A 24,384-nucleotide genomic window follows, 5' to 3' on the forward strand; every position below is an offset into this window, starting at 1 on the left:
CTGAGTGTGCACAGCCAGGGTGAAGGTACATAACCACGTACCTGGCACTGCCTGCTCGTTCCTGAGCTGCAGGTGCAACTTGGAGTCTGCCACAGCAGCTTTGGAGAACGCTGTGGAAAGGCTCTCTGGATGCAGACTGCTGTGCATTTCACTGTTTGAGGGAGTAAAATGGGGGGTCTGTTGTGTTTATTTTGTAACACAAAGGGTCAGGAAGGCCCTCAGGAGCAGACAGCTGGAGCAGATCTCCCTACTGGACAAATGTTCTGCTCTGAGGGCACCTGGGGCTTTTAATTGTGCTCTGGGGTGACACAGCTCTGCTGGCTGACCTGCACAAGTTCCTTGGCTCAACACCCTTTTTCCAGAGCCTTGCTGCAGCTCTGGGTCTCTTCCTGGACCTGGTGGAAAATACTTGATGCAACACCCAGGAGAGAAAGGGAACAGCAGCAAGAACACTGCTGAGCCAGATATCCTGCCCACAAAATCCTGCTCACAGCAGCTCTCGGCACCAAGCCTCCAACTCCAGAGCCAGATCCCAAGTCCCTGTTTTGCATTTTCCTTCTCTTTGCAGTGAGAACACATCAGCCTGGGTGTAACCTCTCTCCTGAGAGGCCACCAGTCACTGCCAAGCTGCAAGACTGAGAGATGAGGGAAAAAACTGATCGAGCAAAGGGCACCCACATGAGCTCATGGCAGCTCAGAAACCCAGGCTCTCCAAATGCCTACCAAGGGGCCCCCTCCCAAAAATACTGCTCTCCCCAGGAGACACAGCTGTAGCTTTAAAATCTTCTGGTTTAATTTCAAGGTATTAGTTATTCTGGGATAGAATTCCAATTTTAATCAAAGAAGAAAAAATCAACCTAGAAATATAAAGTCTGTGCTGATTTCTAGGGATTTTGCTTATGGGAGAAGTGTGAGGTGGAGTAGAGAAGTGACAGTGAGTATGTGAATGGTGTGAATATTTTTATATCTATTTTGTTTGCTTTTTATATTCTTCCCCTCCATATCTTCTTTTTCTTGCTGAAAAAATGGCTGAGAAACAGGTTGATAAAGCAGAGCTTCTATAAAACCTTTATTAAGGAATAGGTGGGAAGGAGGGATCCCACATTTCAGGACAGATGATGAGCACTAGCAGCTCAGGATGACTGCCAGATGAGGAATGACAGGATGCAGAGGTGGGGCACAAAAACAATGCAGAGGTGTAGAGAATTACGAACAGATAAAGAAAACAGAGCATGTAGGGAAAGCTTTCCAGTAATCAAGTATGACTTAAGCTAATTTCTTCTTACAGGTCCAAATGCATATTTCAAATTTAAATGTGTGCCTAAACCACCTTGGGTTAAAGTATAAAAATAGGAACGTTTTCTCTCTCAGCCCTCAGTGACTGATGTATGCTGAGGTAGTGTAGAGCTCAGAGTAGGAGAGGAAATAAGCCAGTGGGAGATGAGCAGGTACAGGAGGAGCAGGAGAATGAGTGGTGACACAAGTATTGTTTTCAGCCAGTCTGTACACAATTGTTTTGCATGGGTTTGGAGAATGCGGTGCAGTTTACTCCGCACTCCAGCTTGCTCCTTTGTGTCTGTGATGTCTCATAGTTTCTCCTGCCATAAGGGTTGCTCATCCCTTTCTTCTGGTTACCCGCCCCAGAAGAGCCACTGTTGCCCTGAGTACAAGCAGAGAGACAGAAGGATAAGTACAACCATGAGTTGCCTGGACAGGCATCCCATTTCCTGTGAGTGGAGGGAAGCAGGAGGCCGAGCCCAGGGCTGCTCCTCACCGCTGTGAGGATGCGTCGGGTCAGGACATCCTGCTGGGCTCACGTGCCGCTTCCTCCTGGGCTTTGTGCCCAATTCTGTTGCAACTGAGCCCAGACCTGGTTCACCTCCTGTTTTGGGACTCCCTCCCGCCGTGTCATGACTGGACTGGAGAACGGCAACCATTCACCATGCTGGAAGCATCTCCAGCAGAAGCAGGGCCAACAGGGAAGGTGAGGGCCAGGAGCGGGCAGTGAGGGATGTCAGGCCAAGGACTCCGGCTCCGGGTTTTCACTGCAGCTGCCTCGAGCGGGCTCCGGCTCCGGCAATCCGCGCCCGGTTTTGCGCGCGGCTGCGCTGCCGTGTGGCGGCGGGGGAGGCTCCGGCTCCGTCCGGCGGGCGGGCGCGGATCCGGTGCCGGGATTTGCCCGGGGCCGGCTGGGGAAGTTGCCGAAGTTGTGCGGCGAGTGGCGGGGCCCGGCGCGTCCTTCCTGCGGCCCGGCCGGGGGCATGGAACAGCATGGCCGCGCGCCTCTCCCTGGCTCAGGTAAGGGGCTGCGCGCCCGGCCCGCTCGCGGGGCCGCCGCCGCCCGCTCCCGCCGCAGGCACGGCCGGGCGCCGCGGGGCTGCCCGGGGGCCCGCGCTTTGTGCGGACGCCGCCGCCCCGCAGCGCTGCCCCGCCGCTGTCAGGTGGCGGCGGGGCGGGGGTGTGTCCGTGGCTGCGGGAGGGAGGAAGGGAGGGAGAACGGCGGCGAGGGGAGGCGGACGGGCAGCCCCGCGCCGCGACCCGGGGGTGCCACGGGCGGGGAACGGGTCCCGCCCGGCCGCAGGTGCCTCTGCCCGGGGCTGAGGAGACCCGGCGCGGGAGCGGCCCTGGGCGGGCGGGGCTGCGCCGGCGGCGGTCGCGGTCCGTCTTTTGTCTCCGTAGGACTCGGGGCGCCGGGCTGGAGCCCAGCGAGCCCCGTCCCGGGAACGCCGAGGGCGGGCGGGCTCGGGGAGCGTTCGCGCAGGGGCTGAAAGGCGATAGCGCCGGGTTAAGGTGTCCGTGCCCGGTGCCAGCCCCGCGGCACACCCGGCATCGAGGGGTTCTCCGGAGCAGCGAGACCGTGGGCAGGTGACCCTGCGAGAGACAGACGAATTCCTTGTTTTAACAGAAACCCATCTCCGCAGATACTGCCTGCAGTATCGTTTTACCTTGGTTTTGGTGGGCCCCGGGGTGTGGGGTGTGGGGTGACCCCGTGGTATGTCACATAGTGCCCATACAGGTGCCTTAGAGTGAGGAGCTGTGCAGGTGATGGCCCCAAAACTTGGAGACTCTGGCACTGTTCCGTGCTCGTGTCATCTCAGTTCACCTCAATCCTTGTTGCTCGCATTTTTTTCTGGAGGTGATGGAATCACTTCACACAGGTTATTCTATACCGTTAGGATCATGTCTTATTCCCTAGAGCTGCAATAGCTAATGAACGGCACTTTTTGGTACTTTTTAATTTCATTTAGCAGTGAGATGAGAAATTCCCATTCCTGCCTGCTATAAGGCTGAGGTGGGCCTGTTGGTTCACCCTCCTGGCTTGGGATGCTTCAATCTGATAGCCAGTTGTGACATTTACAGAAAGCAAAGCGGGTAAATGAGCTCAATGAATTGCTTACACAAATGGAAGTAAACTTAAAAAGCTGGCAGCAGGGCTGCACAAGTTTGCAGTTACTTACGCAGCTTGCTTTTGAGAATATCAAGCATTTCAAGGAAAGAAGGGGTGGTTCAGTGAAAAGGTGAATATGTGGAGAAACAAATATGTCTTTAGGAGTCTAAAGGTATAGAGTTATGAAGTATAGTACTTTTTGTGAAAGCTTGCTTTATATTAAAATGGCTAAGTTAGCATTGTCTGAGTCTCTTAATAGTCTTCAAGTAAATGAAAAAGCTTTAAACATCTGCTTACTGAAGGGAAAGAAGTTTTCACAGAGCTGCTCTGTCTCTTGATTTAGGAAGAGGAGTGGAGTGTCGGCTCTGGTGTGTTCTACAGCAAGACATTATTGCTTACAGGCTGTGTAATCCTTTCATTATAGAATTTCTTTACTTTTTTAGTCACATGGATGGGGGACTAAATACAAATGTGATAATGTTGACAGAAGCAGAAAAATTGCCAGTATCCTTAAAACCATTGTGGCTGCAGCTTACAACAGTGGTTAAACTGAGGGAGATATTTCTGTGTGTTGACCATTTGTGTGGGGATTTCTTTTTTTGGCTTGTTTGTTTTTTCTTCTTGTGTTGCATAAGAATCATCTTAGGAAGTCAAGCAAGCCTGAAGATAATTCTTTTCAACGTAGGTTCTAACATGTGGAATTTTTGGGTTATAAAAAGTCCTCACAAGTGTTGAAGTGCCCAGAATCTGTTGAAGAGCGTGAGGAAGTGAAAATGAGGGCACGGGGGTGGGGAGGGCAGTGGTGGCTGCACCGAGATCGGTTACGGACAGCAGCAGTGAAGTTGTGCAGATCACTACGATCTGCTCAGGTCACACGCAGGGAGCAGGAGGCGCATGAACCTGCACTCAGACTCGCTGCTGGGTCCGATTTTCTGTTCCCCTTCCTGTGCTTGGTTTGACACTGCTTTAGCATGGCTGGGACGTTGGGTATTTCCAGCTGAGATGAGGGTGTTTTCAGATGGCTTTGCAGCTGCAATGTCTGAGAGGGCTGCTGTCCTTTATTTGAATATCAAAGCTGTAATTTCAGTAATTTGAAACTTTTCTGGGCTAATTGTATTATTTTCACTGATTAGTAAAAATACTTCAGGACTGTGTAGCTGTAGTGAAATTTATTACACCAAGTATGCTTGAACAAGGGTTGCAAAGTGAAGGTGATTATCTCCCCCTCCTCTCTCCCTTTAATAGTAAATATCTGAAGTATTTTTAATCTCCCCATTTTGAACCCATTCTGGAACATCTTGTTGCCACTTGCGTTTGCTCAACGCATGACTGTGAATTTCATGTGGAACTTCTAAGGGAACTTTTACCACGGGAGTGTTTTGTTGTGGTTGCCTTTAGTTTGGAAACAAGCAAACAACAGCAATGAGAAGGAACTGACCAATCTCACAGATTGTCATCTGTTGTTGGAAAAGTCAAATTAAGCTATAAACCAGTATAAGGGGTTGTATGTTTTGACCTTCCAAGGATGGTTGCTCAATTTCATGTGAGGAATTTAGAGGAAGAACAGAGAACTAAAGATGTGGAAAATGGGGCAGGGGTATTTCTTGAAAGGTGGGTTAATATGGACATTCAGTACCTTCTAGTTGCTCTTGAAAATAGAACTTGTGGTTTATTCTGAAAAACTGGCTGTGATTGAAGGGTAAGCTCACAGCTCAGGGAAGCCCTGTAAAGTACTCAGGAGGAAAAGGAAGATAACTTTGTGTTTGTCTTCCTGATGAAATGCTTTTTGTGAGAAATGTGGTAATTGTCTTGAAGTAGTTACGAGCTGCTTTGGTAAACGAGACAAAATCATGTAGTATCAATTTGTATCCTAATTAGCTACAAGTCTCATTTTAGACTTGAGCATTGTGTTGCAGAGTTGAGAATGCTGTGCTGTGTTGCTGAAGGGAAACATGGAGTATTACACTGAGGCTGGGCTGGATGGATTCCTGTCTCGTGCACACATTGCCAGGATTAAGGTCTTGTTACTGGAATACACAGGATCCAAATACTTGCAGTATGAACGATGCCCTCATACTAATGAACATATTATGTATAATCTAGAGCCAGAGATTTTGAGGTCTCTGGCAAACTCGTGGTGTTTGTTTTTGTTTTTTAAAGAAATCAGCAAAATTGTTAAATAAAGATCAGAGTTTGTCATTTTTAGTGGAATGAGGAACCTGTTGTTCCTCTTTCTGTCCTGCAGATGAAGAAACCAGAGTATGCATGTGTATATTTTAACCTGCACACAGGGGGGACTGACTGCTCCTAAAGCAGATACAACCCAGTTTTTTTGGTTGGTATTGCATCCACCATGTTAGAGAGAAGCTGCCTCTTAAAAGGCAGTGCAGCTACTCTTTCATTTTGCACAGGCTTTGTTCAGTACTGATTAGAAGATGGTGGAGATTTTCTGTAGCAATTTGAAAATTAAATGGAACCATTTCTAATTATGCAGTGACAGACATCTCTGCAGAGAGAAGACAGCAGTTCTTGTGCCTGCTTCAGCTGTTCAATGGGAAAGAAAGTGCTCCATTTTTAAGTACTTGGTAATAATTGTGTGGAAATTTATAGTAAATATTTTCTTTACATTTGTTGTTGCTGTGGGAGATATACCTGGTTATATAATTGAAAGTGGTAGAAAGCTTCACCCTGAAACACTTCAGCTAAGACAATAAAGCAATAGAGGAAAAAGAGAGAAGTTGATTATTGTTTTGAAATGGCATTGTAAGGAAACCAGCTTGCCTTGAGCTTACCTGCTTTTTGGCTGGCTAACTACAGGAAGAACATTTAAGGCCAGATTGTGTCTTTTGGAAACTCTTAAAATGAGTCCTGGAGCTTTTTGTTGTGATAGAATATGGTATTTTGGATTTTAATCAGGATAGAATAGCTTATTTCTCCCCTGATACCTCACTGGGGTTGGAAGGGGAAATGACTTTTTGTTTTTCTCAATGGACAGCTTTTGTTTGTGTGTTTTTAAGCCTTTTTGGAAGGAAGGTCGTGGCTGGATGGGGTGGGCAGACTGGTAATAGTATCTTATTACACCTAAATGGGAATGTGCCAGAGGCATGAAAACATGGGGATTGACTGACAACAGAAGATGAAAAAGACGGGTGTCCCTGAAGGTGTTTTTTATTTCCTAGGTTATCATTCTAAAGTTCATAGGTTTGTATCAAAGGTTGTAATTACTACAACACACATTACCCTTATGAAGTGATCAACTTTGAAATGGAGCCATAATAATGTCTTTCTATTTTTATATGCTGTGGAATCTGACCTTTCCTCCCTCCCTCATTTTGCATTTAAAACAAGCTGAATTTACTCTACAGATGGTTGTTACAAATCCCATGAAAAGAATTTTGCCAGGTAAATTCTAAGGCAGCACTTGGAAAGGTGTTGAACTGTATTTTTTTTCTTATCCCAGAAGAATATCCTAGATCATATTTGCATTTGTTTGTTTATTACGGGGTAAACTTTGAAGAAAAAGCAAGTTTATTACTAGTAAAATAGTCTGAGAAACTTTTTTACTACTGTTTTTCCATTCACAGGAAATTCCAGTTACTTCAGTCATACTGATATTAAAATGGATATTGGAAGCACTAATGAAGTAAAGAATTATTGGCTCATACTCTTAAATACTGAATGAAAAGATTATTTGCACTTAGTGTTTCCACTGCAGGACTTCAGCATGATGTTTCCTGTCCAGGAGTGACAGTGATCAGTTTGGCTGTAAAAAGGAGACATTTGGCTGAACAAAGGGTGACATTGGGCAAGAGGGATGATGCACAGGAATCGAGGGTTCCAGCAGATGCACTGGCCAGCTCTGTTCTGCTTCTCTGCTCACAGCTTTAGTTTTGTCCTGTGCCTAGACTTTCACTTTCTCATGAAGTAACACTTAGTAAATCAAATACTTGAATATTTGGGAGAACTACCCCTGTAGGTTGCTGGGCAAAGTGTGTCTGAGTGGGTAAATAAAGCATGTGAGGTTTAGGTAAGAAAATAAAGTGTGCTGTGAAGTGCTGGGAAATGATTGAAAGGTGTTTGTTGTATCAGTGTTGTGGCAGTCTGAGGGCTGGCAAAACTTGAAAATATTGTGTCAGGCTATTTTGAGGGATGTGAAACTGCATGTTTAGTTGATGGCTGAAATAGTAAGAGTCTTTGGGTACCAGAGCAGTCAGAGCAAGGTTAAGCTATAAAAATGGAGGTATTGCAGTGAATACCAATGATGGTTCCCCAGCCTATGTAATTTTTCATGTCTGGCTCTGAGAGAGGTATTTCCCACCCACCTCCTAGTAATCAAATAAAACCTTGCCAGCTGTGTGCCCCTGTTGTTGTTCCCTCCCTCCAAACACCAAAAAAGCCAAAACAAACAGCAACACAAAAGCCACCAAAAAATACCAAACACAAAACCCCAAAACCAGCTAGAAAACCAGAAGCTGAGTCTCTGGGGCACTATACTTGCTGAACCAGCTCTGAATGGAAGCTCTCCTGTTATTTCTAGCTGTACTCTCTAGCTGGCATTTCTAGCTGTTCTACCTGTTATTTCTAGCTGTACTCTCTAATTTGTATTTAGGACATTCTGGTGATGCTGCACACTTTCTGTGATTGCACAAGATCAAACTAAATGAACTTCTACCAAACATCTTCTCTTAGTAATATTTTCTGATTATCAGCACTTGTGAACATGGAGTACTCAACCAAAAGAGCAGCTGTTGCTGTAGGAAAATGGATGTGGTGTTATTTAACTGACAACCATTTATACAATCTGTAGTAAAGGTTTTTACAAAGATGTGATTGACAACATCCATGATGCTGTTGGTTTCCATATTTCCATTTGAAGGTCTAAATTTTAAATCCAGAGAAGCTGCTTTGTTGGATTCCGTTTGTACAAAGGTCTGCAAACCCTGAGGTTTGACATTATTATTCCTCTTAAGGGGGAGAACTCTGGTTTTGGATGATATTTGAAGTTATGTGCTCTGGGCTTTTTTAGTAAGTAGTGTGTAATTAGCTTGTATTATGCTCAGTTGTTCCCACAGGGTTTGTGAGGGCAACACACTCTGAATTCTAGGATTATCCTCTGCCTAAATGCCTTTGGTTTAGGCAACGTGCACTTCATGAAAGCAGAATCTGATTTTGTACCTGTTCTTATACTGGGGAAGAGAAGTAACCCTAACACTTCATTTCTTGGCAGTCTGTTGGGCAAGGTTATTTCATGTAGGCCAAGAGATGAGGTTTTGCATTGTTTCAGGTCTTAGATTTTTTTGGCGTTTTTAAGAATAATTTAAAAATAAAGAAAGAACCTTTTCCAAAGAGGCTGTTTTATCCTTGTCCACTTAACTTTAGGTGAGCCCCAAATGTCTGGTAGAGGGCAGTGGAATGAAGGCAGAAGTTATCCCCAACAGGAGTTCAAGTTACAAACCCCAAAGTTAGAATATTATTCTATTTTAATGTGGTACTGTTGCTGTGGGTTTAGTTTTGAATCCAGGGATTAATTTGGGTAACTGAAAATTTTACAGGCTGGTTGCATATGACACTAAATTCTAAAGAACTATGCAGAGGACAGTGAAATAAAATGATGTTGCTTTGTACTCTAATATTAGAGAGCACTTCCTAGCCTGAGTCGGTTCAGGTTTCTGCTTTTGCCCCCAGGCAATGTTGCCTAAGAGTTCCTGTTTCATTCAGCCTCACCTGGTGACCTGGCTGAGGGAAATCTGATCTGGGGTGGTGTCAATGACTGCAAAACAAGAAGTCAGTCTTGTAAAAGTTACAGCATGAAGAGCTGTCCTAGTTCCTCATCATTGTACAGAATAAATCCTTAATGCTTCTTTGAAGACCAGTGGAGTGTGTGTTTTATGTCTTTATGTGTCCAGGGAGAGGGAAATTGAAATATGGATCTCCAGGGCTCATTTTTCCTCTGTGTCTCTTTTACAGCTATCGAGTGCAAATCCTGTGTATGAGAAATTCTATCGACAGGTATGTATATTCTGAAAGGATATATATTCTGAAATCCTCATCTGGATTTTAAAGAATTGATATTCTTTTGCTATGGACTCAGCCTGATCAACAGTGTGTAAACAATAAAAGTTCAAGAAAAATAATAGTGCTTTAAAATGTATTTTCATAGTAGCTAACATGTAGGTCTGAGCTCTATCAGTATAAATTTAATATTGGTTGTAAGATGACCTTTATTTTCTAGGGAACTGCCAGGTGTATATGACATACATCACTTGACTGTTCTAACAGACTGTGAAGTCTTGGGATGGAGTAAATTCTTTAAAAATGCTGTATTGATATGTTCTTGGTTACTTTTTACAAGTGAAGATTAATTTCTTGCATTTGTAGCTCAGTTAGTGTCATGTAAAACTTGATTCTCGCTCAGAATATCCCCAGAGTTAATCACAGGATGTTGTAAGGAGTGAAATTTGGATAGAAGGCCACTGAATGCAAAAAGAATGCCTGTAGCTCTTGCAGCTTCACTCAACAGATGCAAATCTCTTGACTACTTGAGGCAAAAATGAAAAATACATATAAATAAAATATAAGAATTATTTATCACTTGTCTTCTATATTTTGACACCAAGACGTTTTGATTCCTATAAATACAACTTTTTTTCAAAAATAGCTGTTTCACCTATTCTGTAATAACAGTATTTTCAGTCATGTACATAATGTACTTTATTGTACAAATGTATTGTAAAAACTTTCAAGGAAGTTAAACCACTTGGCTGTATAAAACAGTTAAAAATAATTTTGTTTTGTAATACACCTGATGAGTAATTGATGAACCCTATAAAAAAACCAACCAAGTTTTTTTTTTTACCTTTGTAACTGGTAATGCTCCTCTAAGGTTAAGGTGTATATGGCCTCCTTATATAGGAGCTTCTTCTGTGTGTCAAAATCAGAATGTAAACTATGTGCTGGGGAAGGGACAAGGCCATGATTTCTATCCATGCCCTATTTTCAGATTGTGCTTAGAAGATTAGTCCCATTATCAAGTGCAAAAAACAGCAGTCTGAGAACAGAAGTCTGAGCTTGCCATTGTACTTCAGTAAGGGATTTTCTCCACTGCAGGACAGTAGCAGATTTGAAATTGCTAAACAAGAAGAGAGAGTTTACCTTGATCAAAGTTCAGATGGCTCCTGATGGCTGAAGGAGATAGTATCACCCTCATAAAGTTTTCCTTCAGATGGACAAATCCACTGTGTGCTTATCTCCAGGCATTGGATTAAAAGCCTTAGGAGAGTCCCTTATAATAAGATACAAGAAAAGGCTGGGAACTGATTGTTCTGCACATTGTGGTTGCCACCTCAGTCCTGACTCTGACTGTCAGGACTTTGCCATGTGCCTGTCTCTTCCTCCTGACCCCATTTGCTCAACCACTGAAGTGTGGAGCAAAAACTTGGATAAAGGAACTGAATTGAAGCACTAATGTGATACTGGTTGCTAAGTCAGTGTCTTCCATTTGTTGGAATACATAGCTTAGTGAAATTAGAGCACTATTTGTTGTCCAGTGGTTTCAGCAGTGTACAGGAACAGGGATTCCTTAAACATGATGTTACTGTTAGTGAAGTGGTGCCAGTGGATTTGTTTCCCAGAGGATTATTTTTCTGACTTGCTCAGATGAACTCTTTGCTGCAAGGATTTTTCCTAAAGAGGAGCTTTCAAACATGTCAGAAGACTTTCAGTGCCACTGGGGAACTTTTCCCTTCCATTCCTCAGATAAGGAGATGTCAGATTTCAGAACAGAAATTCAGAGAGACATTTCCCACTTTGTCTTATGGTGCTGGTGGAGTGTGCTTTTATATGAATAAATTCATCACCTGGAACAGCTCTGATGCTGACTACACTTTCAGTTCTATCACAAACTTAAAGGAATTCATCTGGCAAAAGGTGTGTTGTGAAATGGGTGTAAATCCTGCCTTTTGTACTTAGAATGAGATTGGAACCTCAACCTTTCAGAAGGCACTCTTTTCTTTCAAATAAATATTTTTCTGTTTAACCTTTTATAGACTGACTCAAAGCAGGGTGAGGTTAAAGAATAAACTTAAATACCTGTCATAAAGCACTTGGAAATTACTTAATCACATGATGCAGTGCAGCAGGGAAGCAGTGCTGAGTTCTTGATGAGTCCTGAACTGAAGCACTTCTCACTGTAACCTTCTGCCCTAATCACATCAGATGGATGTTTGTAACTTTTGGTAATTCCTGGTCCTACAAGAGACAGGCTGTAACAAGGGGAGTGTTGGCTGATGCAGCTGTGGAAACTGCTCCTTACACATCAGGGGAAAAGCTCTGCCAAGCTGGTGTATAACTGACAAACTCCAGCCATCATCCCAGGGCAATAATCAAACATAAGTAACCCCACCCCAGCCCTCAAGACTCAGTAATTTGTACAGAAATTGAAATCAGCCCTTTAAAAAAACAGCTATTAAGGTTTTGATAATTAATTGTACAAAAAGAAACTAGATCAGTATTGGGTTAAGTAAGAATCCTGCTTAAATCCCTTAAAGTCACCTTCCTCTGGCCTGGACTTGGGGAACTAAAAAGTAAACACAGCTGATACTGTGGTGTTCTCTGACTTTCTTGAAGGAGGAGTGCTAGGCTGGAGGTTTTCTGAGTGGATGCCAAGATTGTTGCGTTACATGCAAGGTCAACTGCACTATTTAAAAGGGGGTTTGATGCTCTGTCTTGGCAGCTTTGTGCCTATAGATGAACAGCTCTCCCATAACTCAGCCCAGCTGCTGGACTGTAGTGTTTGCAACCTTATTGCTCTGACCAGGGCATCCTCAGTTACAGGAAAAGCCCTCTCCTAATTAAAATCATACTGGTTATGTTAAAAACAATAGTTGTTTTCACTTGCATATTAAATTACGATTTGGGGGTTTCAGAGTGTTTTGTTCCCTTTCAGAAGTATCTACAGACAACTGCTGCAGCATTCCTTCCAAATGATAAATTCCCTACAGTCTTTCAGGAGCCAGCTCTAATCCCATCTTGGGAAGCTGTTAGCTTTGAGCACCTTGTGTGTGCTGCAGCTGTGAGCTTGGGCAGCTGGTGGTGTGTTCCAAACACAATATTGAATATGGCCTTTGTTTAAACACAAAGCTGTGAGACTGGAAATGGTGCAGTTGTCATCATCATCACCCTACCTGTGGTGTGTAGTAAGGCTGACAGTCTGAATGGACTGAAGATACACCTAGTTCTATTTTCCATACTGTGCCCTTTTGAAGAATCCTTTTCTTTAGGCTCTCAAGGATTCTCAGCTTTTCCTCTATTTCCCTAGCTCTTACCATCACCATGTAGGTTTCCTTTTTCTGTTCCCACTTGAAAAGGTTTAGTTTAGGTACCGTTTCCACTTAAGAACTTGAATAACTCTCTATTTTAATGATCTCTCTATTGATCCAGGGAGAAATGCATGCTGATTGGTATGCTGCCAGTATCACCAACTTCTTCACTGTGTAAATAAATTTCACTTCAGGGAGTATTTCCCTCTGCTGTGGTGGTAAAGGTATCTTCAAAGCAGAGCTTTCTTTTTCAGACCCTAACAGTAACGAATGCAGAGCTGGACAATGACAAGTAATCAAACCCTGGAAATCTCTGTTCTTAAAAATCACATGTTTTGATGGCATCAAGAAGAAAAGCCTGTGATTAGGAGGGACTAATTAGATAGGTTCAGAAGATAGTCCTCAGAGTGACTGTTAACTTGAGCATTCTTCTTCAGTAGCTTTTTGAGAGCCTGTGTAAAGAGATGGCATCAATTCAAAGGCCAGTTTGTCATGTGAGGATTTTTTTCTTTCCCAGGTTGATTCTGCTAATGCTGGAAGAGTGTTAGCTTCTGATGCAGCTGTTTTCTTGAAAAAGTCTGGATTGACAGATTTGGTACTTGGAAAGGTATTTAATGGCAATTTTTTATTTAATTATCCTGCCTTCTTGCTTCAGATAGTATCCTCTTTAAATTAAAATACTTAGTAGCACTACAGGATACATGATCTTCCCTAATGTGTTTTCAGTTGTTCTATCCAATAGTTCCAGTAGTTTCTATCCAGTCATGGAAATTATTGCAATATTTAAATTTGTCATCACAATTAAGTATTATCATGGAAGTTAAGATGTGAACTTTCCTCCAAGAGTCCATTATAAATGGAGGGAGGACTTGCCAACTTCCTCTGAAGCACTGTGAACCCTTTATTATTTTTATATTTCAGATTTGGGACCTAGCTGATACTGATGGCAAAGGTATCCTGAACAAACAGGTATGATTATTTATGTGGTGTATCACTAACCATTACCCAGCCTTGAAACAAGATGAAAGTTGAATTTTTTGGTTCAGGAAAGCAGTTTTTCTAACAGATTTTTCTAACAGATTTTTTCTAATTTTGACTGGCTATGTAATTCCCATTTGAGTGGAAGCTACAATAAATAGCCTTCAGCTGCCTCATCAGCTTTTCTCCAGGTTGCAAAATGGGCTGATGTGTAGCTGTGCAATTTGCTTAGAAGTAATTTAAGGTTTAATGTACTGCATTTATGAAGAAGGTGACTTTTTCCTCATAATCTTGTAGGAAACAAAGCAGAAATTAAAATTCTTGTAAAATCTTAAAAATTCTTGTTACTTTAATTATGGTGGACTTGACATTGGTACATTCTGTTTGGAGTTGTCTTTCCCAAGCTGTGGCAATGAGCAGTGTGGGGACAAAATTTACATCTCAGTGGTGCTACCACAAGTTCTAATGTGTGTTGCTGTTTGATTTGAAATATAAATAACAGTCTGTGGAGAGGGAACTGCTTCTTCCCATGGTAGGAAGAGGAGGAGGCTGTAATGTCTCCCAAACAATTTTGGGGTTTTTTGGGCTTCTTTTGGTTCATTTTTCTGTTTTTCTCTGCTCCATCAACCATCTGTGGGATCAGCTCAGTTCCTCCAAGATAAACAGCTGCAATTACACTTCAAATTTTCAATGTTCTGTTACAGAAGAACTGAGTGCTGAGAACTGACTACACTGGCCAGAAAGTTACTTAATTCTTGGAAAATTAATTGCAAAATTTTTCTTACAGAAGGAATCCAGCATTTTGCTGGCTGCTGCTTTCTGTCACTTTCTGTCCCCCTTTGAAGCCATGTGCAACTTTTCATCTGTACAGTCACACTAGAAAAGCTCTTAATTCTTCTGAAATTTTACTATATTTTAAAATTATATTTTCATATATAATATATTTTTTCATTTTATAAACCCTTCAAAATTTCTTTTCTTTTCCCTGTAGGAATTTTTTGTGGCTCTGAGACTTGTAGCCTGTGCACAGAATGGATTGGATGTTTCCCTGAGTAGTCTTAACTTGCCTGTTCCTCCACCAAGATTTGTAAGATTTCATTTTTAATTGAACATATTATTAAGAACTGCTTTTAAGTGAAAAATTAGGAAGGTTTGGTGTAAACGCCAAACACTTCAGAGGGTGATGTTGTAGGGCAATGGGGCCCTACAACAGGGAAAAGAATCAAGCAGTATGGAATAAGCTGCTACATGTTCTAGTGGGGATTTGAATATAAAATTGTGTATAATTTGAAGATATATGGTATTTGTTCTATTAGTGTTGTCCTTAATGGAATAAACATTTAAAATTTCTTGCTCTAAATTTTGGTATGAATGACTAAAATGCAGTTCTGGCTTTGAGAAGCAGCTTCTCAAATAAGGGGGTGGTTTTGCAAAGTCAGAATCACATCTCTTTTAATGTGTCTGCTGGCTTTTTGTCTTGTTTTTCCTTAGACTGATACTGGTAGTCCTTTGCTACTCAGTGGAACAGCATCAAGTGATCTACCATGGGCTGTAAAGGTAAACTAAATATTAGCTGTTACCTAGAACTGTTAATCTGGTTTGCAGGAAAACCTGTCTTTCTTAGAAAAATCTAATGCTGCATTTCTAAAGTATGATAGTTACCATTCCTATCAAATTCGTAATTGGGCTAGTAGACCTAATTTAATGAGAACACTTGACTCTTGGGAAATCTCTTCATGTTTAGAAATTTAAAATAAAGAAAAAAAAAAGATTGTTACATGAAGTCATGAAAATAATTGAAGAGGAAATCTCACAGGGTTTTGATGAGTCTTTGACTTAAAAATAGTATCTTTTTGATGTTTTCTTATAAGCATCAGGAACTGCAATGTGTCTTTATTAAAAAAAGTTAACACTTTTGAAAGAACTTCTGCTTCTTATGCTATGAATGTGACTGTTTGTATAAGTAATATTTTTCTTCTGCCCCTGCAGCTGGAAGACAAGGTCAAGTATGATTCTATTTTTGACAGCCTAAATCCAGTGAATGGACTGTTGTCAGGGGATAAGGTGAAACCTGTGCTCCTCAACTCAAAACTGCCAGTGGATATCTTAGGACGAGTAAGAAGATCTTTCTTCCTAATTGTCAGTTCACAACTAATACCTGTGCTGCACTCAGCAATACCTGTTTTTCAAATTGAAGAGTTGTAGTAATGAACCTAATTTTTATATTAGATTTTATGGAGTGTGACTTTTGAACAGAAAAATAAAATTTCTTTTGCTATTTGGATAGATCACCTCCAGCTGCAGTTTATCAGTTATGTGTACTCTTTAACACTTGGCTCAGGCTGGGTGCCTGTCTCCAACTTAAGAATCTCTCTGCTTTTGTGTGGTTTATGTGAATTTACATTGCTCACTGCAAACTAATGCTGTTAATAGAACTGGAGCTATGGTGGGGGGGAGGCTGTTCTCATGTTTGTTTTTAATGAGGATTTAAGTAGGAAACTGCTGCAGTTTAGTCAAAGATGCCTATATTCTGCTTTTTATTGGTAGGTGTGGGAATTGAGTGATATTGACCGTGATGGAATGTTGGATCGAGATGAGTTTGCAGTTGTAAGTATCTTCTGCCTCTTGGGATTTTGAAAGCCTGATGGCAGGGTTTAAAAGAGAGGCACTGTGTATTAATTTCTGACTGTGTGGTTCATCTATTATCTTTATTCAGAGTCCTTAATCAAGTTTTAGTGCTGTTTAATGTTTCTGTCAGTTTGTTGAATGTGTCTCAGTACACAGCAGTAACTTTCTTTGTGGGTTAGATGAGCCATTAAAAACTCACACCTGAGATCTGCTGTCCCATGAGACACTTGAGTGTTTGCACTGAGTTTTACCTTAACCTTCAGTATTTATAGAGCTTGAATGCCTCAAGGCATCCTTGAGGAAAGTTTGTAGTAAGTTAGAATTTTAACACTATTAAAGCCAGGACTGATGAAATAATAGTAAGAAGTGTTAAATTAGAGATGGCCACAACAAAAGAATTAAATGCTAAGTGGAGCAATTTCTGGGAAAATGCGATAAACTAAAGTGTTTGAAGTCTTCTCTCCAATGAAATTCCACAAGTACTGGCACGAGTTTGGAAGATTATTTTAATGTTCTAAAAGATACTGAACTTCACTTGCTCAGCACTGATCCTCAAAAGAAAGTGGTAATGAAAAACACAATTTAGAAGGCAATGAGCTGCATCAATTGAGGGGCTTGTGAAGGGGAAACATAATGAAAAAATGCTACAAAGTTATTTTTTAATGAATTCTTTAGTCTCTTTCTCTATATATATGTATATATATTTCTAATATATTTACTTCCACACACATTTTTTTTCTTGTTCAGGCCATGTTTTTGGTATACTGTGCTTTGGAGAAAGAACCAGTGCCAATGTCCTTGCCTGCAGCTTTGGTGCCACCATCCAAGAGAAAACCTCTCAGTGTTCCAGGAGCAATGCCATTAATACCATCTTCAACCAAAGAATCTCATCAGTCCTTGCCACCTGTGGGCATTTTAGCTGCCAAAACACCATTAACACAGGTACAGTTCTGAAGTTACTGGGGATTCGAAGGTTTCTGCTCTTAGCTCTGTGCTTCAGAGACTGCCTGTGTGAAGAGACTTGATACAGGTTTTTAGTTTGCTTCTTGCCCTGTTGGTTCGTTTTAGGAGGCTGATGGGAAGACCAGATGGAGAGGTGTAAAATTTACCCTGTTTTACTTTTCCTAAATGTCTTCAGATATAAACAAATGGATAAAAAATATTGTTTAATACAGATTTTGAAGATATTTTTAGAACAAATTATTTCAAGCTAAAAAAAAAGAAATAGTGGTCCAGGTACACATCTGCAGAGCACAAGTTTTCTGGATGAGGACTGATTGGAATGTGGACACATTCTTAAAACAGTTTGTGGCATGTACACAGTCATGTATGTGTGTGCATGTGTGCAGTTTGGAGAAGACATGAATTAAAATGGAATAGATAAATGCAAGCAATGGGAAAAGAAAACAAAAGGTGCAGCACATCCACCTAGACACAGGAGATTTGATTTGTGTTCTGAATGTGATTATTAGGCAACTTGATGCCTCTTACCCTCCCCAGACATCTTATTTACTTCTCATCATTTTAGAGTCCAAAAATTGGGAAATGTCTTGCCAAGTAGCTTATATATAACTTGTTATATTCAAAATAAGAAAAAACATTGATTTAAGATAAGAACTGTGCTACTTAATGCAGCTTGGACATTTGGGTGCCCTTACTTGAGTAATCAGTAAGAAACTGGCATCTAAATTTTGGAGGTGCCAAGGTTTTAACCTGGAAATTTCCTTGCCTTGAGGGTAAGTCTTGCTGTATGTGTTGCAAAGCAGTGCCATTCTGGGTGAGTTTGTGTACAGCACCATTTGGGAGTCATCTGTTAATTGTCTGTGTGCACTGAAATTAATTAGCATCCATACATGCACTTGAAGCTGTTCTCACTCAAAAAACCCCAGACATCTTTATATTAGCTGAATGTTGTGAAAGATTGCTCAAGTAACAGAAGTGGCTCTAATTCCCATCTTTACCTTGTTCAGATGTGAATTCTTCAGTTTAGAATGTGCCCAGCTATTAACAACCTGGGCTTGAGCAGCTCTCCTGTCCCTCCAGCTAAAACTTTCCAGCTGTGTAAAGGGGAATAAAATTGATAGAGCCAGACAGTCAGCAGGACTGTGACTGAGCACAGGGGTGAGGGAGGAGATCCAGCCTCCAAGGAATGCCTTGGTTGGGGGGCAGAGCAGCACCAAGCAGCCTGGCTGCTTTCCTGAGGGAAAAGCTTCTACTTTTGCAGTTGCTTGAGGATCTCTGCATGTCTGTTTAGGAGGATAAAACTGGTTCATGAACTAGGCACCTGTGTCACTTTTTAAAAATCTATGCTGTAGCCCTTGAATTATGTAAATCTGAACTGGAAACAGAACTTGCCTGTATCTTAGTGTTGTGGTTTTGGTTTTTTCCCTTCCATCCTCACCCCCCTTCAGTGGGTTGTGTCGCCTGCAGACAAAATTAAGTACGATGAGATCTTTGTGAAAACTGACAAGGACATGGATGGATTTGTGTCAGGTGTGGAAGCCAGAGAACTGTTCCTGAAAACAGGACTGCCTTCTGCTCTCCTTGCACATATCTGGTAGGTTTTTTTCCTGTGACAGCTGTGTAGATGATGGCATAGTTCTCACTTCTTGCTATGCTGGCATTTCTGAAAGTGACATTTCTGTATATAATAGCATGGCTTTTATCTATCACTGTATAACCAGTGAGAACTTGCTTCTGCTCTGGGACAGAAATGGGTGGAAATCAGGTTTATGCCTGAACACAGATTGTTACAAATGCTGCACTTCACCTATCCCTGTGTATTTAAGACATCACATCATCACAGGTATCTGATCACTGATCCTACTCATGCGCTAGGAAAGGGAATTGTTTCTATAAAATTTTTAGCATGCAAGATTTATGTCCCACCTTATTCTACAACCTGTCTTTCCTTACAGCTATGTGTTTATTTGGCATTATTCATTACAGAAATGCTTTCATTGCACTCAATGCTTTTTAATTCTTTCTGTGCTATGAGCTGTTGCAGGCATACTGATAGGAGCAACTTTTCTTTCCCCCAAGTTATGGTTAACACAACTGCTAAATTAGGAAAATATAAATAAACTTGTGTTGGTTCTGAAGGTGTTGCTAGTGTCCTACAGGCCTGATTGTGCTTTTCACCAGAATGCAGCTGTGGGCCCCAACATGCAAAGTGAAAGTGGCTGTGTGTATTTGAGTGATGTTTCCTACGCCTCTAGTTTTGCTTTAGAAGAGGAGATACACCCTAGCAATTTTCACATTTGTAAATGACAGCAACTACACTAAATAGGGCTGTACTTGGAGAAATGAGGATTTTTTAAAATTGCATGTGCATCTCTGTGCAGGGCTCTCTGTGACACCAAGGACTGCGGGAAGCTTTCAAAGGAACAGTTTGCTTTGGCTTTCCATTTAATTAATCAGAAGTTAACAAAGGGCATTGATCCTCCTCAGGCTCTGACTCCAGAGATGATTCCACCTTCAGACAGGGGTGTCAGTTTACAAAAGGTAAGGATGGGTTTGGCATTTTTGGTGTACATCCCAAACAAATAATGTCAATTTCAAAGGCTACGCAAGAAGCAACCTCAAGTGCTGGCATACCTTAAATTTATCACAATATCAGGAAGTAAACAAATCTTAAGTGCAAAGAATTGACAATAAATTTCCATCCATATTTCAAAATGAAGCTGCCATGTATTACACCTGCCAACCAAGCAGAGAGATCTTATGTTGGGAAAGCGTTATTTTCTCTTTTGAAAGAATAATCCTTCTGCTGCCATTTTAAAGAAATTTGAGTTTTCATCTGAAGTGACATGCACAAGTTCACTTGTGCTTTTCTCCTAATGTGCTCAGTTACCTTTTTTACATCAATCTTTTTTAATAAGTTTGGAAACAATGTGAACTAAAAGTTTGGAGTTATTTAAAATTTTAAAAGTAAATGGTCCCCCACTTTATACCTCACAAATAGTTTAGATATCTCCATAGCCTGTTGGTTGCCATCTATCTTAATCCAGCAGTTAGCTGTACCTCAGCAGTTCAACTTGTTCAAAGCTATCAGAATGGTAGAGGTCATCACAAATTCTTACGTGTTTTACACATCATGAAGTCTGATGTGAGTTATCTTTTCTTGGTTGTGCAATACATTGACCTAATTCTACAACTTTCTTAAACAGAATGAAAAATTCACACCTGGAAAAATGAAACTCAAAATTTAGCACTATTTTTTTGAGTTTCTGTAACTGGTACCTAATTTGTTTTTACATTCTGTTTTTAAAAAGTAATTGCTTTATTTGCAACTCTACTAATCTTTTTTGTATGTTTGCTTTCCTTTCTATGTCTCTTTTCTAGTTTGGACTGTTTTTTCCATTCTGCACCACTCTGCTTTTCATCCTTATTATTCTGTCAGTTTGTTAACTCTGCTTTCTCAAGGTTAGAGAAACTTTGCTTTTCTAATATTTTTTATGTCTGTTGGTTTAATAATGAGCATCCTTCTAAGACTCTCACACAGTCATGAATGAGCTCAGCACTTCTCTCAGGTGTCAAGTTCTGCTCAAGTTCTGCTGATTTCCAGTGTTGTTCATCCAGAGTAACCCTGGGGTTCTCCCTTGAGCCCAGACCTCTGGGGCTGCTCCTGTGGGTTGCTTAAAGTGAAAACAGAAAACTCTGTGTCTTTTTGGTGAAATTGCAGGGGAAGTGGTGACAGAGTAGTAGCCCAATGTGGCATTTGGCATTTATCCTTAGGATTAATGCCCATGGCTTTACTGAAGATAGCACAGAAAATTGAGTGATTAGAAAGCATTAGATGTTGGTTGCTGCTGTTCTGTGGATGTAAATTGATTTTGTAAAACTCTCAAAGACATCAATGTGATTTTTATTTCATTCCTAACTTAAATGATGAGTGAGAATATTGTGTAAGAAGGTAAGTTAGCTTTCAATTAGCTCTGTAAATCCTGAACAAGAGGGTTTTTTACTAAATTGAGCTGAACCTTCAAAAAGCTCATTTTGGCTTTTTCAAAGGAGTTGTTGTGTTGTCTTTTTAATATGAAATAACTTTTTTGTCGAAGATTATTGTTCAAGATTTGAACTCAAAGGCTTGAGTAAGTAGTAGGAGATAGGCTTTTTGCTGGTTTTCTTGATGTGGTGTACATGGTAAAAAAAACCCCAAAACACCATGTTAGGCTTCATCTTCTGAGTTGACCCATACAAAGGTGATAGCAGAAATTTCAGTAAGTAAAATGGTATTTCATTGTGGTTTAAAACCTGTTGCTGTGTTTCCTGTCCCAGAACTGTTTGTAGTCACCATTTGCATCACAAGCCATAAAAACTTTTTTGTAAGGTCCTCTCAAAGAATTTTGATGGGAATTTCCTTTTACTACGACTTCGAGTTAAAAACTGGAGGTGCTGTTTTGCATGTATGTTGCAATGTAGTAATGGCAGCCTATGGTTCTAACTTGTCCTTGTTAACATGTGTATTGAAGCTAAAAAATGTTGGCTTTTATGTTCCTGCCCCCCACCAGTTCTCCTGAACAATTGAAAATAAGATTGAACTACACTTTCCTCAAGTTTGATGCTGGCATTAGTGTGCAGAATTTCTTTAACTGGTGAAAGAAGGAGGCCTGGAAAAAATTTTTGTTGCAGCTAATATTTCCATGTATTCCTTCTATCCTTGTCATAGGAGAAGTAAAAATCCCCATTGGAATGCCATGATCAACTCTGCAAAACTCCTGTGTAATTCCTGTAGAGCAGGATTGAGCATCACTGCTAGCTTGCCCATTTGGGAAGCTGTACACTAACCAGTTTAAGAATAGCTGTATAGTTGGTTCTTTGGTTGGTTTTTTTGGTTTGTTTTTTGTTTTTTGTTTTTTTTTTTTTTTTAATTCCCAGTTCATACCATTTGTGCTAGTAAAATATGCATGAGTATTCTGTAGCTCTGCTGAATAATATTCTCAGCCAGTGTGCTCCCAGTTTAGTGGTTCATAGCTCTTGGTTTTTTTCTTCCCCAGAGTATCAGTTTGAGCAAGCACATAGTTAATAATATCTTGCTTTATCTGTAGAGAAACTTAAGCATTTAAAAACTTTTGTGTTATTTTGGGGGTTATCACTTGCCTATTAAAATGATATGTATGTACTTGTCCTCAGAGTGCTGTGTTTGTCCTGAATGACTTTATTCAAGACTTGAAGGAATGGATGTATTTATAGGAGGTAGCTACACTGGCTGTTGCTTTGTAAGCATGTTCATGTTGTGACAAGGCACAGAAGAATAATTACAGCATTTCTGTCTTCAGCATTTGTTCTCTATCCATTTATGTGTACTTCTTTTGAAACAAATAATTTGTATTACAGTCATTGTCTTACAAAGACATTAAGCAAATGGGAACTCATGGGTGTAAGTTACCTTGTGACTTTGTATTATCAAAGTTTCATTGAGTACTCTGGAAGTTCCTGTCAAACAAGCTCAGTCTCCCTTAAATCCTTGCAAGTCAGTGTCTACTCTGCAACATGAGGATCACCAAGGTGAAGAAATATAAAAGTAATAAGCAAAACTCTCTCAAATGAATGCTAGGAAACCACCTAAATATTAGCTGTAACATAAGACTTATTTTAGAACAAGATTCTATGTTTTTTTGTATGATTAGCTAGTCCTGTGCTTTTGTGGAAGCAAACTCTCTTTGAATTGAGCTGTCTCCATGCTTTGGCTGTATGTTGTGTTCTGCTCATCCAGCATCTGTACTCTTTTGGGGTTCCTAAGATTGAAGGTTTGAAATACAATGCTACCAGCAGTTGTTACAAAAGGACAGCTCATGTTGCCACAAAAAGTAAATTGAATGTAGTAGTTGAATAGCATAAGCTCCAGACTAACAGTGTTTATTTTTTATCTTTCAGAGTACTCAAGGACCGAATTCTGTAGCAGATTTTTCTGCAATTAAAGAACTTGATACATTAAACAATGAAATTGTGGACCTGCAGAGGTATGTAAGGGAGGAATAGCCAGAGTTGCCTTGGATTCAGTTGTGCTATTTACTGCTTTTTAAAGAACAATTCAGTGCAGAAGAGAAAAGCAGGTGGTAGTGCTCTGCTGAGTAAAGGGGTCAGCATGCCTGTAGTACTGTGTGACACTGCTGCTCTCTGTTCACTCACATGAGTGCACTTTGTGGCAGCAGGACTGGGAAGGGCCTGTCCCTTGTGCCCTCAGGTTGTGTTTCAGAGAGCTGTGTGTCTCACCAGCCTGACATGGGAATGTTCTCCATGTTCATCTTTATTGGCAGATGTGAGTGGAGCAAATCTTTAGGATGCTGGAACCATATATAACCGGTGTTAGTTACCTTTTATTTGTGGAGGGCATTCCAAGGACTTGTTTTTGGTGGCAGGAAGGAAGTGAGATGGAAAAGATCAGTGAGTGTGCAGGATAGGGAGTGGGAAGATGACTGTGCATGGACCTCTGCTTGGGTTTTGATGGGGGTAAAGATGGGGATGCTGCTCTTGTGTAATAAAATAAACTGCTGGACTGAGAAAAATTGTTTTGATGTCTGCAGACTCTTGGATTCCATTAATTATTTCTAAGGTAATTAAGATTACTTCAAGTGACTAAGAAAATCAAATTCATATATTTTCTATAGTAATGCTCTTGATGCAGCAAGTATTTTTCTTCAGTGTTTTTCTTGTTACTATCATAAATCCACTGAAAATTCTATTAAGAACAGTAAATTTTCCTATTTTTTAAGTGTGGCTGCTTTGTCATGATGAAATCTGCCTCTCTAATTCATGTCACTTGTGGGAATGATTTAACTTGGCAGTTTGTCAGAGCACAATCTGTTTCCTAAATGCATAAATATTTTTTTCATTTCACTTGCTTATTCTCTCTTATTACTCCCACTGCCTCCTTGCTTCTCTCTGCTCTGCCTCCACTGTTCTTCAGGTTATATTAATTCCATTTTTGGACACTCATATTTATTAACCTGAAATAGGATTTGCAACTGTGTATATTTACTGTTGGTATTTTAGAAGGAAATAAATTGTTGGCTGGCATGAATTTTTAGATGAAGTTGGTTTTCAGTAGGTGGGCTTGCAGCCTAACAT

General features: G+C 40.8%; 1 protein-coding gene across 1 annotated transcript in view; it reads left to right on the plus strand.

Moving 5' to 3' along the window:
• The first annotated feature begins 2,011 nt into the window (after window positions 1-2,011).
• Window positions 2,012-24,384, plus strand: part of EPS15 (epidermal growth factor receptor pathway substrate 15) — a 47,847-nt gene continuing 25,474 nt past the window's right edge. The window contains 14 exon segments of the mRNA XM_066556165.1: window positions 2,012-2,122; window positions 2,124-2,216; window positions 2,218-2,298; window positions 9,356-9,397; window positions 13,223-13,312; window positions 13,627-13,674; window positions 14,675-14,770; window positions 15,175-15,240; window positions 15,673-15,798; window positions 16,231-16,290; window positions 17,059-17,253; window positions 18,723-18,868; window positions 19,656-19,815; window positions 23,191-23,276. Of these exon segments, the coding sequence (XP_066412262.1) occupies window positions 2,012-2,122; window positions 2,124-2,216; window positions 2,218-2,298; window positions 9,356-9,397; window positions 13,223-13,312; window positions 13,627-13,674; window positions 14,675-14,770; window positions 15,175-15,240; window positions 15,673-15,798; window positions 16,231-16,290; window positions 17,059-17,253; window positions 18,723-18,868; window positions 19,656-19,815; window positions 23,191-23,276 (1,400 nt within the window).

Source organism: Molothrus aeneus, chromosome 9, assembly GCF_037042795.1.
Source record: "Molothrus aeneus isolate 106 chromosome 9, BPBGC_Maene_1.0, whole genome shotgun sequence".
In the NCBI taxonomy this organism is placed as follows: domain Eukaryota; kingdom Metazoa; phylum Chordata; class Aves; order Passeriformes; family Icteridae; genus Molothrus; species Molothrus aeneus.